Genomic DNA, 15,376 nt, shown 5'->3' on the forward strand with positions numbered 1-15,376 from the left:
GATGCAACATCATATCAATCGCGGATATCTTTATTTCGGATGTATTCAAGGCATGTTACGCTACTAGTCCACGCAACATCTTCGTCTCCATTACCGCGAGTCGGGTAACACTCACAACCACAGAGGGCGACTTGGCGGACGACACTGCGATAAATTTTAGATTTAAGACGTTCGTTGATACGTCGATCACAAAGAATCCAATTGTGGAATGCCACTTCATTCAGGTTGCGTTAATGCGTGAAGCAATTTAATAGCGCAATCCTCAATTAGCTGATAGCATTGATCCGAAATATTTAAATTGCTCAGTTCGGGACAGCTGACTGCCACTGACAGTGATAGTGCCTCTTTCATAGAGATCGGTCGACAAAAATTCAGTTTTATTCAGATTCAATCTGATATCGTGATGCATGAGGCGATCATTCCATTTTTGGACAAGTTACTCGAGATCATTTTTGCTATTAGACGCTAGGAAAACATCATTTGCGTAGGGCAGTGTATAGGACGCTGGACGTTGGATATCCCTGTGACAGAACAACAAAGAGGAGTGGTGAGAAGGCGCTTTGATGAACATCGACAGAGACACGAAGTGGTTTTGATAAATACTACCTTTGTCAAAAAGAATTACTCCTACTGACCCAACTTAATCTCTAGTTTGTATTAACTTCTGCGAGACGAATTCGACCCAACATTCATGAAACGTTCTGGAGATGTAGATTTATAAATTCAAGCCGTAGTCTAGATATGAAGTGAGTGAATAGCATGTTACAAATGAGCCGAGACCGAAAAAACAGTTGATTTTCAGTCAAAACGCGTTTCAATTTGTTAAATGGGATTCACTCTTAACTTTTCTGGCATTCATGCTCAGATTTCGAAAGTGAATTGGCATGACTATCGCGCAGGACATAACTTTGGAATAACTCTTAAGTAAGTTTGGATTCGACATCCATTTGTATTGTATTGGTTCTTTTTCATACAGAAGATGGCTAATTTAACTTTTACTTTTATATCGAAAAACGTACGAAGAAATGTCTGTGTATCCAGATAACCAACAGCAGTCTCCACTGAGCAAATTATTGAATTTAGAAAGATTGCCGAGATAATCGTCTAAAGGAAAGGTAATTTTGAAGACCTCAACTATTTTTTTCAAATGTAGTGCGTCAATGCCAATGTGTTAGGTATTGCTCTAAATGGAGACTACATCAATGCATATGTTTGGAAAGAGGGGAGCCTTCTTTAAGTTCTAGTCGAGGTTTGAAGTCGATAGCACGAAAGCAACTTTCTTAGTAGCATCGTGAGTGAATCAAATTGCAAGCAACGTGTGTGAAAAATCTTCGGAAAACCTCCGAAAACTACACGCGGGGTACGGAGACGAATGCATGTCGAAGATGCGCACGAATGGTCGAAGCAGTTTAAGCAGGGGAATGAATGGATAGATCATGATCCGTTTGTAGGAGCTCCATCACTCTTCTACCGGCGTAAATTCCGACCAACCGCTCAACCCATCTGAATGGAGTCTAAACATTTGTGCGTTGTCTAATGAGTTAAATATCAACATAGAAACCTCTGTCAAGATATTACACGCGAATTTGAACATACGAAAGATTTGGGAAGGGATGATGCCAAACCTTTTCACTAATGAAGAGAAACGTACCGACCTGTGAGGAATTGAAGATCCGCAAGCAAAGTTAAGACTGAAGATAATGTTAACGGTTTTTCTCATATCCGCCGTACCACTTATTGTAAGAATGTTGCTACCGGTTATACAGTGAGTTAACAGATCTTTGCAGTCGACTTTGCTGTGGACACACGTTTCCCGTATTCAGACCGAACTTGCCGAACATCTTGTGTCATGACAACGCGTTGCGGCATTTTCACAAAAAAAGTCTCATTTCAAGAGAAAGAGGCATACAAGAGGTCAAGGAAGTTGAATCGTTTTGAAAATGAAGCGGAGCTTAAAATTATGTTTTCTGTCTTATATTCAACGCGAACTCGAATTAATAGTTCCTATTCTTGCTCTCTTTATGCAGACCTTACACGGAGAATAGAAACTCGGATTAAATTTTGAGCAAGATTGGGAGGCATCTGCAATGAAATGCATCGTGTGCAATTTTCGTAAGTTTGAGAAACTAAAACAAACTTTGTTTCTGTGAAAGAATGCCATTTTATCTGTATTTATTGGCTGCAGTTGAAATACAGTAAAATTTAAAAGAAAACAACACAATTGATATAGAAAACTAGTAAGTTTACAGTTTGAAGTAGTGAAAAAGGGAAAAATTTAAGATTATCCATTGAAGATAATCAATTAGTTAGAACTTTACACGAACGAAAACATCATATGGATTATTCATGCATATTATTTATCAAGTATTTATTAAATTATACATATCAGAAAAATCATTAAGGGCAAGGAATGTTATTGAATCTTTCAAAGTATTAAATATTCAAATAAACTAAAAAATAAAAATGAAAACATTTAGTGTTTCGCTTTCAAAACATTTCGGAAATTTCTCTTTGTTTTCAATGAAACTAATTTAAATGGAATGAATGGTTTAGATAAAATTATAATGCAAGGAAGGGGAACTGGTGGTGTTTCCTAGAAGCTATTAGCAAACTGTTTCGCGTTTTAAATACGGCTGAGAAAAGTTGCGGCGTAGTCTAGGTAATTTTTTATTGATATCCGTTTGCTTACGAATTACGAAAGATCAAAGATCGTAGAAGATAGAGTGGATGATGTTTTTTTGTTTTCTATTGCAATTAAGACATGTGGACTAGGCTAGGATGTGGACATGGGTTAGAAATTACAACATTTTGTTGGAGGTTTCAATTGAAAAAAGTATTTTATTGTGATTGATTCATTTGGGAGTTTTAGGATTATAATTTTTATTCAGTTATCACTTTCTCACGTGATGGAACGCGTTTGGATTTAAATTAAACAAATTCAACCTACCTGCTGGCATTCCTCCCATGCCGGGCGGCCCGTGCCGAAGCATATTGCCACCTAACAAGGCGCCATGTGGTGCGAGAGCCATAGCAGGTCGCATCATTGGTTGCATTAGGGACATAGGCGATGACGCCACTGGAACCTGAAACGAACAATTCTAGCATGAAATCTTGCCCTTTCCTAAAGTAGCTTCAAACTAAAAACGAGCCCTTACACTCAATGTGTGTCTCTCATTATCTACACAAAAAAAAAACTAAAAACACATGCAAAACTAAAACGATTTTGTGTTGACGTGAAAAATAACGTGTGAAATATTAAAGCATTAAAAAATAAAGTTGGTTGGAAGTAAGTGTTTTACAACGGCTTGAAATAATGCAATGCGATCCTTTAACAAAAATACTGACCATTCCAAGTGGCGGTCCTGTAGGTCTGGCCGCTTGCAGTCGCTGCAACATGACAGCGCGATTAAGATCATCAAGTTGTTTTTGTTGTTGCTGTTGTTGAACAGCAGCCGCCTGAGCAGCATGAGCTTGTGCTTGGACTACTGCAGCCATTGCCGCTGCATGCTGTAAATATTCACATCAAATAACAAAATCAGTTTCTACAATGGTCACTAGAGCAATCACAGTCAACAATGGTAACTCAAATCATTCCAACTACGTGAAAGTTTTAATCCAATTATTAACTGATAGTATTTAAGCCAACAGCGTAACAAACAAAACTTTTGCCTCAGATCTCAAATTTAAGGAACAAAGCTCAATTGACTCGGTACTGTAACCAACCCCGCACCAGAAAGCGTTTTTACGAATTTCCTCTACTATGAAAACATACCTCCTGTGCTTGTGAAATTGCTGTTGATGTGGCTACAGACGTGACGGGAGCATATGAAGTGTGAAGCATATGATTGTTGCTTGGTTGCGAACAGATTGGAGCACGCGATGTCATTGGCATTGTTGAAGACGATGAGGACGTGGCTATTATCGCCTTTCGCTGATATTTAGGTTTTCGTGCTCTGATCTCCTCTAAGCTTAGATCCTCAGGTGGATGCATAATCTTTGATGTTGTTCCGCTTGTAGTTATTAACGATTTCTGTCCGTCGGTTGTTGCATTGCTTGTAGCTGCTGCAGCACCTGCAGCAGCAGGATTGTTTGTGGTAGGAGGGGCACTTATCGTAGCATTACTACGAAGAAATTTTGAAATTATAGTGAATGAATTGAGAAAAAGGAAATATTTGAATCATTTTATTTCTTGTGTGAAAAGAATGTAAATCCCTTACCTGTAAGCGGGAAAAGTTGGCTTTGCCTGAGAAGGTACTGTACTAGTAGACACTGCCGGAAACAAAGGCCGAGGCGGAGCACCCATCATATGTGGCGGCATGAGTTGCATCCCGGCAGCATTCATATATGGCGGCATGGGACCCATTGGTGTCATCATTGGACCCATGGATGTAAACTGACCCATCATGTGTGGCGCCATCATGTTTGGCATCATCATGTTAGCTTGTGTGGCAGGAACTGAAAATAAACGAAATAGATTTATAGAAAGATTGTCATGCTAATATTGACTTTTAATCGGCATCGAATAAATTCAGAGTAAAGATAAGCTGAACATCTTGAGAGCAAGTTATTTTGCGTACTTTGACAACATACCAAAAGCCTCACAGGGGCGGCGCTAAAATGCAACCTCAACAAAAAGTCGAAAAAGGTGATTGAAGTAAGTCATCAATCTGCGTCAGAAACCGAGATAGCGAAATTTATTCTCGATTGTATTGGACCATATTTCTGGCTGTTTCCCAAAAGGTCACCACAGGACCTAGATGAGTACATCGGTGCGGAAGCAATGTCAGGCATAGATACCGATCAAATGGTAATCCAACGAAGGATAAAGGAATCAATGGCGATCAAGAAGGATTAGCCAAAATGTTAAAGGTGTCAGTAAATATCAAATCTAATATTACACAGCAATTACTTAAAGTGCCAAACGTTTAATAATAATGTAACGACAACTAATAGTACTTGAAGCGCATTTATAACAGATTCAGTTTTTATTAGTAAAACTGCGCTTCTCGAGGATTTCATTTGTCTGTGGAATCTTGATATAGTTAAAACTCAGAAGAGTGTGCTAAATATGGAAATTATCATTTCATGGAGATGAATGTGTAAGGCGAAGTTTATTTTTGACAATATTGTGAAAAGATGTGCTCTTCAAGGAAGCAATGTGTAGTCTGCCAAGTTAGTGATGCTCATACCCCTGCAACTGTAATATTAAACGACTGTGAATGAATGAATCGAAGATGCTTATTTCAACATTAGCAAATACGATAACCTACAGTGTTTTTGGAAGGAATGGGCATATGGCAATTCGATAAATGGTCGCTTTTTAACAATCCACATACGAATGTCGTTTGAAAAATCCGTGCAAAGTCAGAGAAATGGTATTACTGGCGCGTATCGAGGTCATGTTTAGTTAGGCGCGTATCGGGGTTATGTTTAGTTAGGCGCATATCTTGGAAGGACACACATGTAGTTTCTGTCAGATCGGTCTATTTATTTGTGTTTGGCATTCGTTTGAATCGAGGAATTCGAGTGATTTTCAAAAAATGGATGAAAAAGAAGTTTATGTAGTGATAACGCATTGCTTTACGAAAGGCATAATGCCTCATGAGACTAAAGAGAAGATAGATAAACATTATGATGACTCTGCACCTTTGCACAAACGAATGGCTATTTTTCAGACTTGGCCAAATCCTATTATTAGGATGGGATCAACAAACTAGAGCAGCGTTGGACGAAGTGTATAAGCCTAAAAGGAGACTATGTTGAAACATAAAAAAGGTTCACCCCAAACAATTAAGTAGTTTTTATATTTGAACGGACTCTTCAAACGACCCTCGTATATCAAGATGTCCTCGATTTAACGAAAATGAGTTTTGGTCAAACTTTCCGAAATGATCATATTACCATTTACAACCGTACTAAATTTCGGACTTCTAGGATGAACTGAATGGGGATTAATCTGATAATATACTGTTATTAACTTCATTTAAGCGGGTATCGAAAGGGGATGTATCTCATATGAACGCACTAACTACAATTAATCGTGATTATTAAACAAAAATATTATTCCATTATTTGTCCGGATAGCTGAGTGGTTAGAGCACAAGGCTGTCGTACGGAAGGTCGCGGTTCAAATCTCACTGGTGGCAGTGGAATTTGTACCGTGATTTGACGTCGGATACCAGTCGACTCAGCTGTGAATGAGTACCTGAGTCAAATCAGGGTAATAATCTCGGGCGAGCGCAATGCTGACCACATTGCCTCCTAGTGTACCGTTACGGTCTTGAATGAAGTGCTCTAACACACTTCAAGGCCCTGATCCAATATGGATTGTTGCGCCAACGATTATTATTATTATTTAACAATAACAATAATTAAATAAACAAAAGTAGCGAAAATTCAGCAGCTCAAAACATGTGCAACTCATCACAAATCAACAACATTTTTGAGACTATTCTAATATTTGGTTGCGTAACCGTTGTTCTTAATGACAGCATCCAATCTTCTGGACATTGACAATAAGTTTCTTTATATAATCAGGTGAAATGACTTTCCATTCTTTTTCTACCTCAGTGTAAAGTTCAGCATAATTTTTGAAATTTTTTTTTACCAATTTTACGTTTCACCATCTTCCACATGCTCTCAATCGGATTGAGACAGACTCTAACTTTATTTTCCATCAACCAAGATTTAACAAACTTTGAAGTATGCTTTGGATTATTTGTCACGTTGAAATGTCCAAGCAAGTGGCATGTTTCACTCTGCAAATGAGAGCATAACATTGCTTAAAACATTATTGTAGCCAACCGCCGTCAGCGTCCTTTCAATGCGTTTAATGGGCCCAATTCCATTTCCCGACAAGCAACCCCACTCCATAATATTTCCATTTCCGTGCTTAGCCGTAGCTGTCATGTATTTGGGATTATACTTTGTACCCTGAAGACGATGTACATAGGACTTGCAATCTGATCCCCGAAGGTTAAATTTCGTTTCATCTGACCATAATACTGTCCTACATTGCTGTTGAATGCAATTTTTATGGGCAAGAACGGAGCTGAGTCGAAATTTTCGGTTTTTTTCTCTGAAACAAATGGTTTTTTCGTTCTTCTGTATGTACCTAGCCTCTATAGTTCTTATTTTTACGGTCCTCTCTAACTTCTCTAGCAGTTGCTTTAGGGTTTTTCTTAATAGCAATATTTGTTTGTCGATCCTGAGTAGAGGTTGTAGCACGAGATGTTCCTCCTCTATGACACCATTCAATACTGATTTAACCATTTTGGAGACAAGTGTGTAAGACAAAAATACAGACAGTGAATCGATTTTAATGTTTTGTTTTATACAAAAAACCAAGTCGGAATACCGGAAGCTGGCGGTTCGGATATAAAGATTTTGTGTTCATCTTATGTGCGAAACTTTCTAAGCATATTTTTCCGTTCGTATATAACCCTTTTTGCAAACTGCAAGATATACATACGTACATATTACAAACGTAGATATTATGCTCACCCTAAACAAACAAACATCGCCTATTACCGAATAGTATACATACATATGCATGTATATAAATTGATCGTACACATATTTCCGATTTACTTCGTGCATAAGAGTATTCATATGTACATCTAAAGTACGTATATTGAATACTATCTATCTATTTATCTGAATTAGGCACTACCCCAAAGTCTCATTTACATATATGTACATATAAATACATACATGTTTCTCTGGAGTAATTGATATTAATGTATAAAGGATTAAAAAACTAAAACGAAATGTTTCCCTGTGATCCCTCATTCACGTGAGATCACTTTGTTGTGGTATTGACGAATTGATGTTATGATGACGTCATACAGGTTTAAGAATGCACGAAATTCACATAAAATGTAGAAGTTTCATCTTCTATATTTTTGTTAATAATAATTGGTTTTCCTTCAAACTTTCTAAAGTTATGCCTTATGTTATCCCCTATGACTGTACTGTGATCAAAGTAGTAGTTCTAGCACTTTAGGGAGGATCCGGCTAAATTTGTAAAATATGCTAATATACTATTATTAACTTTATTTGTGCAAATATCGGCCCGGCATGCATTTCGAGGCCTAGATTTCGTAGATACACCATTGTGACTTTTTCTCAGGTTTTTCGGTTAGATAGGTTCTGGTTCTGAGACCTGTTACACTTTTTCGGGGTCATATTTTCAGCCCTCACTACCAGAGATCAAATATGGGTAATTGAGCGCTTTAATTTGACCACATTTTGTGAAAAAAGAATTTTGTTCCTACTTAAGCTTAACACAAAATGGCACTTCTTGCTGTTTGTAAAGGGAACAACAGATCACACGCTCTCACCAATTTTCGTGACAATCGGTCTAGCCGTTTTCGAATAAATCGTGTGTGACAGATAGACGGACAGACAGACATCGACTCGATTCTAATTAGATTTTGTTTCACACAAAATCTTAAAAAATAGTTCATTATTTTTAATTTTATAACTTAAAATACGTGTCAGTATTTATGTCTCCATTAGGTATAATCGGCATATACCGAATAAGGCAAAAAATCAAACAAATGTCTTAGGAAATATTCGAAATTTGTTTTTTGCAAAATGGTAGACGCAAGTGAATAGTAAGATGCCCGAACCGTCACCTCGAAATGACAAGTATTCAAGCGAGTCTATGACATTATGGACGAGAATGGATTTTGGCAGATTTCTAATTTACATTCGTTCAAACTTTGATATTTAGAAATGCCCAATTATAGTTCCGGCTTTACTCTTAAACAATTTTTAGGTGCATGATTTGTGCCTTAATTCTTTCCAACCTCCCCGAGCACCACCTGTCTTTATTTCTTTGCACATCCCCATATGTCAAAACTGACGCTTACCACCCCGCGCTTGAATTTGAAGCGCAGCTCCCTCGTTCAAAACGCAAAACCAAGCATAAATCCACTAAGTTCAACTTCCGCAAAGCCAATTTTGATGGTCTGAACTCAGCTTTAGCGTCTTTCAACTTGGTACATATATTAAGCAACTCATCGTGTGATCAAGCTCTAGACACCTTTTACAATATCCTGTCCGTTCTCCTCTCCTGTTATGTCCCTTTTTCCCCTCCCTGCCTATGTTCGTAGCCAACTTGGTTCACAACGGAAATTCTTATTTACATTCGCTTGAAACATACACTGCGGAAGAAGTTCAGGGCTTCTAGGAATGACGCCGACCTTGCTCACTTGAAGTCTATACGCTCTACTGTGAAGTCAATGGTCAGAAAAGCGCGTAAAAGGTGCTTACTGAGCGTCGAAGTTGCCCTTGTCTGCGGTAACTTAAAGCCCTTTTGGTCTCACGCTCGCAATTCCTGTAATCCCCACTCAATCTCTCCCTTCTTTTATCAGTTTCGCTGACTCCACTGCCAACTCCCCACAACAGTCCTGAGACTTACTCTGCACCTACTTCTCTTCAGTGTTTTCTCCCTCGAACCATCTACCGTCTACACCTCTCACAACTGCATACTCCTTCGAATCTTTGGCCATTCCTCTCCTTATGCCTTCCTCGGTTGAGTTCCTCATTGGTAATGTCGGACCCGGCCCCGATGCCCTTCCTAACCTCTTCCTCCTTAACTATAGAAAACACATTTCCCTCCCCCTGTGTATAATCTACAACGAAAGTCTGGATGAATGCTACTTTCACTGTTTCGGGAAAGAGGCCCTTATCATCCCTATCCTCAAGAGCGGAGACCATTCTCTGGCGCAGCATGGTTTCGTGAAACATAGTTCTACAGCTTCAAACCTTCTGGTCGTTACTAACTTTGTTTGCTAAATGCTTGAATTCATGACAGGAAGTACATGCTATTTATACTGATTTCTCCAAAGCCTTCGATACTGTTAACCATAATATTCTCCTCTCTAAACTTTCATTACTAGACCCCTCCCTCAGTCATTTCCTGGCTTTCCCCTTATCTCTCATACCGTTCCTGCAATTCCTTTTCATGGTTACTCATCACGTTCCTTCTCTCCTTCCTCTGGTGTTTCCCAAGGCTCTATACTTGACCCGGTACTCTTCCTGACCTCGCCTCTATCCTCACCTGCCCGTATTTGCGTTACGCAAAGGACCTTAAATTGCTTGCCCCTGTTTCGTCTCCGTTGGGCTGTGCTCTCTTACAGTCCAACCTTGATAATTTAGTCCGTTGGTGTTCGGTCAACAAGCTAACACTGAATGTCAACAAATGCCACTGAATGTGCTATTCGCTTAAACCCTCACCAACATCCTTTTCTTATTCTCTCATTGGACAACCCCTTTCACTACCGACCTCCTTCAAAGACCTGGCAGTAATATTCGACGACAAACTTTGTTTCAATTCCCACTTCGTTGACATCATCAATAAAGCTTCCATAATGTCTGGTTTTATCTTACTGGCTGGATTGAGATAAAGTCGGAGGAGGAACGACTTTATCTTAATCCAGCCCTCCTTAACATTCTTCAATTCCCTTGTCAGAAACATCCTTGAATATTGCTGTGTAGTCTTGCCCTCTTCTGCATTCGGGGCTGTCGCGCTCTTGAAGTTATACAAGGCAAATTCACCCAGACTCTCTTTTACAAAGAGAACCTTCCACAGATTGATTATCCATCACGACTCCACACCCTCAATCTCCCTTCGCTACCGCAACGCCGTATCTTCCTTGATATGTGTACTCTTTGCAAACTCTGCAATTGTCTGATGGGCTGCTCCGCCAACTCGGATATTACTTTCCGTATCGCCTCGTCTCATAACACACATAGTGGGGACATTTCTGATGTACCCTTCGCGGAGTTCGAGATTTACTTTCACTCTCCGATCCCGAGGCTATGCCGGTCCTACAACGCCCTACAGCTTGGGTCACTTGCTCCTCCCTCTGAGGGCAATATGCAATAAGGAATTTGTTTTCTGTGTATTGTTCCCATTAAATAAGTAAATAAATAATTGACTCAACAGAACGGTAACCGCAACCTTCCAGAGATTCATGACCTTTGTGCAGATTTGCTTAAAACACTTCCCCATCGCTTCGCTGAACTTGAGAGATTTGCTTCCCAGCGGGTCCGTCCTTTTCGATAAGTAATATCTACAGCACCCAGACTCGATCATCCGATGCGATGATAAGCCGAGGTGTACTATGTTAGTTTAGTGACATCCTCACAGAATGTCGTTTATCTACTGCATTCATACAAAAGCCTGATATCTTGCTCATTTTGGAGCGTGCTAGCGTCGTACTTTTTGACTGTTGCGCTAAGGTTCCATCACTTGCAGTTGTGCCAGGACATACATATGTATTACTTGGCAGAGCAGACCATCCTTTGTGATAGGTGTTCACACTTTCGTTGGTAGAAACTCGCAGAGGCAAAATGGTTCTTAAATCTAGCTAATCACTTATCTGCTCAGTTGCAGGAGAGCGATTCAATAAGTTGGATTACACAGACATACACCACCATACTAGGCTTTTTTTCATAAGAAGCTGATCTTATCAGTTTAGGAAGTTGCAACTTGGACAGAGCAGGAGCAATAAACTTTCATTTCCAAAGAAGGCGCGCTACTTTAGATATAATGAGAAAGGCCGAAAACCAGTGTAGCATTTGAAGAAGATTTGGGCAGATATTAAGTCGACCAGATTTCCTTGACCTGTTCCTTAATAATGATATATCTGGGGCGATTATTCCCTCGATTGCTTCTATCTAGGCAGTTCCCCAAGATATATGCTCTTCTCAATGGCGCTAAAAAATTACCAAACCTCGAAAACAGACGAATGGAAACAAACGAAAACTGATTAACTTAAACACGTTGTTCTGAAGAGAAATGTGTCAATGTTCGAACAATCTCCTCCCCTGGTTCACAACCGTCCCCGCACTACTTCCGTAAAATCCAATATGATCCAGAACGCAAAACCCCCAAAGGCAATGACTTTCGACCCAACCCATTCCCATTTCCAACTCACCTTCTGGTTTCGCTTTCTTGGTTGCGGGCTCATCATCCTCCGAATCCGAACGTCCGCCGTTCTTCTGTCGCTCATGTTCCCGCAGCTCCTCCGGCGGAATCCCGTCCATTCCAAATATTTCGATTTCGATATTCGACCGATTTGGCAACGAGTTAGGCACCTTATCGATTGCTTCCTTGTGCACCTGCATGCAGTGGATCGACAGCCCCGGGCCCGTGTACAGTTTCTTGTGGCAAATGTGACATTTGAAATGCTTCGCCTTTTGATGCTGCACTAAAATCTTCTCGTCATCGAACTCGCGGTTGCAATACCTGTTTCACGTTAATTAGATTGGAAGAAACAGAAAAAAAAAGAAATTGCCACACGAGAAAAAAGTGGCGGACAGAAATCTGGGTTAAGGGAAAATCACTTTTGACCACTGTGTAAATAAACGAATTTCATGATGTTCAGTTATCATTTTCCGAACAACGACCACGGAAAACAATAAACCGAAAGTGATTACATAAACTACGTCGAAGCGGAAAAAAATTTCGATGCGTTTTTTAAAAGGATACCAGCACCATGGTTTTGAGGCCTTCTTCTTCTTTCTACCCATTTTTTATGCACTTAGGACGATATAAAACTAGATTGTAAAATCCACAACACTAAATGGAAGGCTTTAAGTTGATTTTGAACTGTAAATACGAAATTTCAAGTACAACTAATTCACGCGATTATCTCTGCGAAACCTCGTCAACTCGGTGAAAAGAAAAATGGCTGACTTTAGTGATTTTGACATATTGTGACGACAGCCAGGGCTGAATTAGAGATTCAGCAATATCAATGCTGCCATAGATTATTCGATTCAGCCAGTTAATATTGTGAATCTTTTTAATAGACCGTGACAAGAAAATATTACTAGAGATGTTTTTTGTACAACAGAAGATACATAAAGGTAGAAAATAAATTTTAGATTTTGATTTTGCAGTTTTGCATATTTTAATGATGAAAACTTCCTTTCTACTCCGAACTTTGCAACTGAATTTTTAGTTCATTTTTAATGCCATCTGCTAGGTAGCACTTTGGTGTTGGGCATAGACATTCGATGATAATCCAATTAGGATAGATTTCTTATTTTGGTGGGAGTATCCGCTAGATTTGAAAATTCTAAATGAAAAATTTAGTATGGACAAATTAGCATTTGATATCTTTCTTTTCTTCTTAGAGGCATAAAAACGCATACTGTAGGGTATATTTCGTTCTTTTTTGCTAGTAAATATACTTACTGCCGCGAATATCGATATTTCGGGTAAATTTTTGGCGAAATACAAAAGTTTGGAAAAATTAAACATTCAGAACCTTTCTTTCGCGGACAAACGTTTCTTTCATAGATGTGGGTGCAAGGCGTTTTGCACTGAAGAAGAGAACAATTCGGTACAAAACGCCGATGTTCCAACTTATGGATTTCGCCAAAAGCCGCATCGGAAAAGGAGGAAGGATGGTGACAGTAAACATCTAGGTGTTTCAGAGAGTAGTTAGGAAAAACGCAAGTGCAGGTAGCTCATAGACCCTTCAGTGCACCGAGTATTCTGGTTTTTCTGCTTCTCCTCGCCTATCCTCCGTAAACGTCTTCCTCAAGTGCAGAGGCAGGGAGCTTTGCGAGTGGCGTCTGCTTATCGCACCGTCTCCGAACCGGCTATGATGGTGATCACGGGAGTGATCCCCGTTGCCCTCCTTGCCAAGGATCGCAAAGCTATCTACCGCCGTAAGGGTGAAAACTTAAGAGAGGTGGTTGCCCGCGAAGAACGTCAACACACGCTTATCGAGTGGCAACTTTGTTGGCAAAATGAGCCAAGGGGCAGATGGACTGCGCGGCTCATTGACAAATTAGACCCGTGGTTGAACAGAGCGCCCCATGAGATTGATTACTTCCTTACCCTAGGTGCTCAGAGGTGGCAGTGAGGAAGACGGGGCGGCAACCCTGTCGGCTGAACCAAAACCAAGTGGCCGAGGAGAACCCCCATAGTGGTGACACCGGGAGGCGCTCTAGGCGAATGCTCCAAAGGCCTAATCAGGGCGATCAGACCTGAGTCTGCACGGGGACTCATCTGAAGTGGCAATTAGTCACGAAACCTTACCAGGGGTATACTGGTACCATGGGAACCGGGATAGCCCCTGGACTCTCATACTTCGGGTGAACTCCCTTTGTATTTGAGTATAGCTCCGTTGTTTGCGGTTGGCCTGGGGCCTGGCCCCATGTTCTCTTCATGGGGGTTGTGGTTATGCTCAAGCGAGAAGAGACCTTCGGACCTCGGCGTGGTGTTGCGTTTCAACACGGTTGCCGTACTCCTTAGTTCGGTAGAGATTTAGGCAGGTCTTGCATCCACTAATATGAATGCTAAGCTATGCACTTGGAATAGACTGGTACCGTTGTTGCTTGTCTCAGCGGGGCTCTGATTGTGGTCACAAAATCAATCCGTGTCTTAAGAAGACCGTAGGATTAAGTCTCCACGACAGGTACCTACGTAAAACACTTAAGGACTCACTTCCTTACCCAACTTCTAAGTGGGCATGGAGGCTTTCAGTCTTACCTGCACAGGCTCGGGAAGGCGTGATTGCCTGATTGTGTGTTCTGCAATGGAATGGCAGACGCCGTTGAACACACTTTTTTCGCTTGCGAAAGGTGGGATGGCTTTCGTCAGCAGCTTTATACAGACACAGGGGAGCTCTCTTCAGACAACATTGTCAGAGAGATGCTGAAGCACGCTGGCAGCTGGAATCGTATTGCGCATTATGTTTGGGCTCTTCCTATTGCGAAGAAGATTTAACTCGGCCGGCGGAGGGATCTAATAACAACTCCCGTTGGTAAAAGGAATTCCCTGACTTGAAGGCTTCGAAAGCCGGGAGAGCGAGCGGGCTAGCCCGAAGTAATGTGTCAAACGGTTCCAGGCTAGTTCTCTGATGACAGAGAGGTGTTTAGGTGGCTTACGGATTAGGTGACCCGCCCACGCAACCTGGTGAGCCGGATTTTATCCGCAACCGGCGGTCGTGGTACCGCTTATAGATATCATCGTTATGTAGGCTACGGAATCGTCGATCCTTATGTAGGGGCCAAATTCTTCGGAGTTGAGATTTGAATGCGGCCAAAAGTTCGTAATTTCTCATGCTAAGAACCCAGTTCTCCTAGGAATACATGAGGACTGGCAAGATCATTCTCCTGTACAGTAAGAGCTTTGACCCTATGGTGAGACGTTTGTAGCGAAACAGTTTTTGTAAACTGAAAAGACCGCTGATGTTCTAGGCGTATAGGACTATTTCGTAGTTGCGTTCTCTTCAGAAATCGTGGCGCGTCTGGTGAGAGCGTCGCACACACTGCGGGCTCGGGACGGTGTCCAATCTTCAGGGCGGAATTGGAAAGGGCTAGGGTGCGAATGGCATGATCCGCA

The 15,376-nt window shown here is 40.8% G+C and overlaps 1 protein-coding gene across 7 annotated transcripts in view; it reads right to left on the minus strand.

Annotated features, from left to right (window-relative positions):
* LOC119650766 (BUB3-interacting and GLEBS motif-containing protein ZNF207) overlaps positions 1 to 12,718 on the minus strand; it is a 28,966-nt gene extending 16,248 nt beyond the window's left edge. For 5 of the 7 annotated variants that reach the window (XR_005249372.1, XR_005249370.1, XR_005249373.1 and 2 more), the window contains exons 1-6: positions 12,506 to 12,717; positions 11,952 to 12,262; positions 4,218 to 4,455; positions 3,773 to 4,121; positions 3,346 to 3,507; positions 2,948 to 3,083 (exon numbers count right to left, since the gene is read on the minus strand). Coding sequence is in view for 3 of the 7 variants with exons in the window: in XM_038053868.1 (XP_037909796.1) it covers positions 2,948 to 3,083; positions 3,346 to 3,507; positions 3,773 to 4,121; positions 4,218 to 4,455; positions 11,952 to 12,262; positions 12,506 to 12,546 (1,237 nt within the window). In the remaining 4 variants the exon portion in view is untranslated. Of the gene's footprint in view, positions 1 to 2,947; positions 3,084 to 3,345; positions 3,508 to 3,772; positions 4,122 to 4,217; positions 4,456 to 11,951; positions 12,263 to 12,505 lie in introns of all 7 variants that reach the window. The other 2 variants (XM_038053867.1, XM_038053869.1) reach the window with 2 other exon arrangements.
* Between the last annotated feature and the right edge of the window lie 2,658 nt (positions 12,719 to 15,376).

The sequence above is a fragment of the Hermetia illucens genome, chromosome 3 (genome assembly GCF_905115235.1).
Source record: "Hermetia illucens chromosome 3, iHerIll2.2.curated.20191125, whole genome shotgun sequence".
NCBI lineage: Eukaryota > Metazoa > Arthropoda > Insecta > Diptera > Stratiomyidae > Hermetia > Hermetia illucens.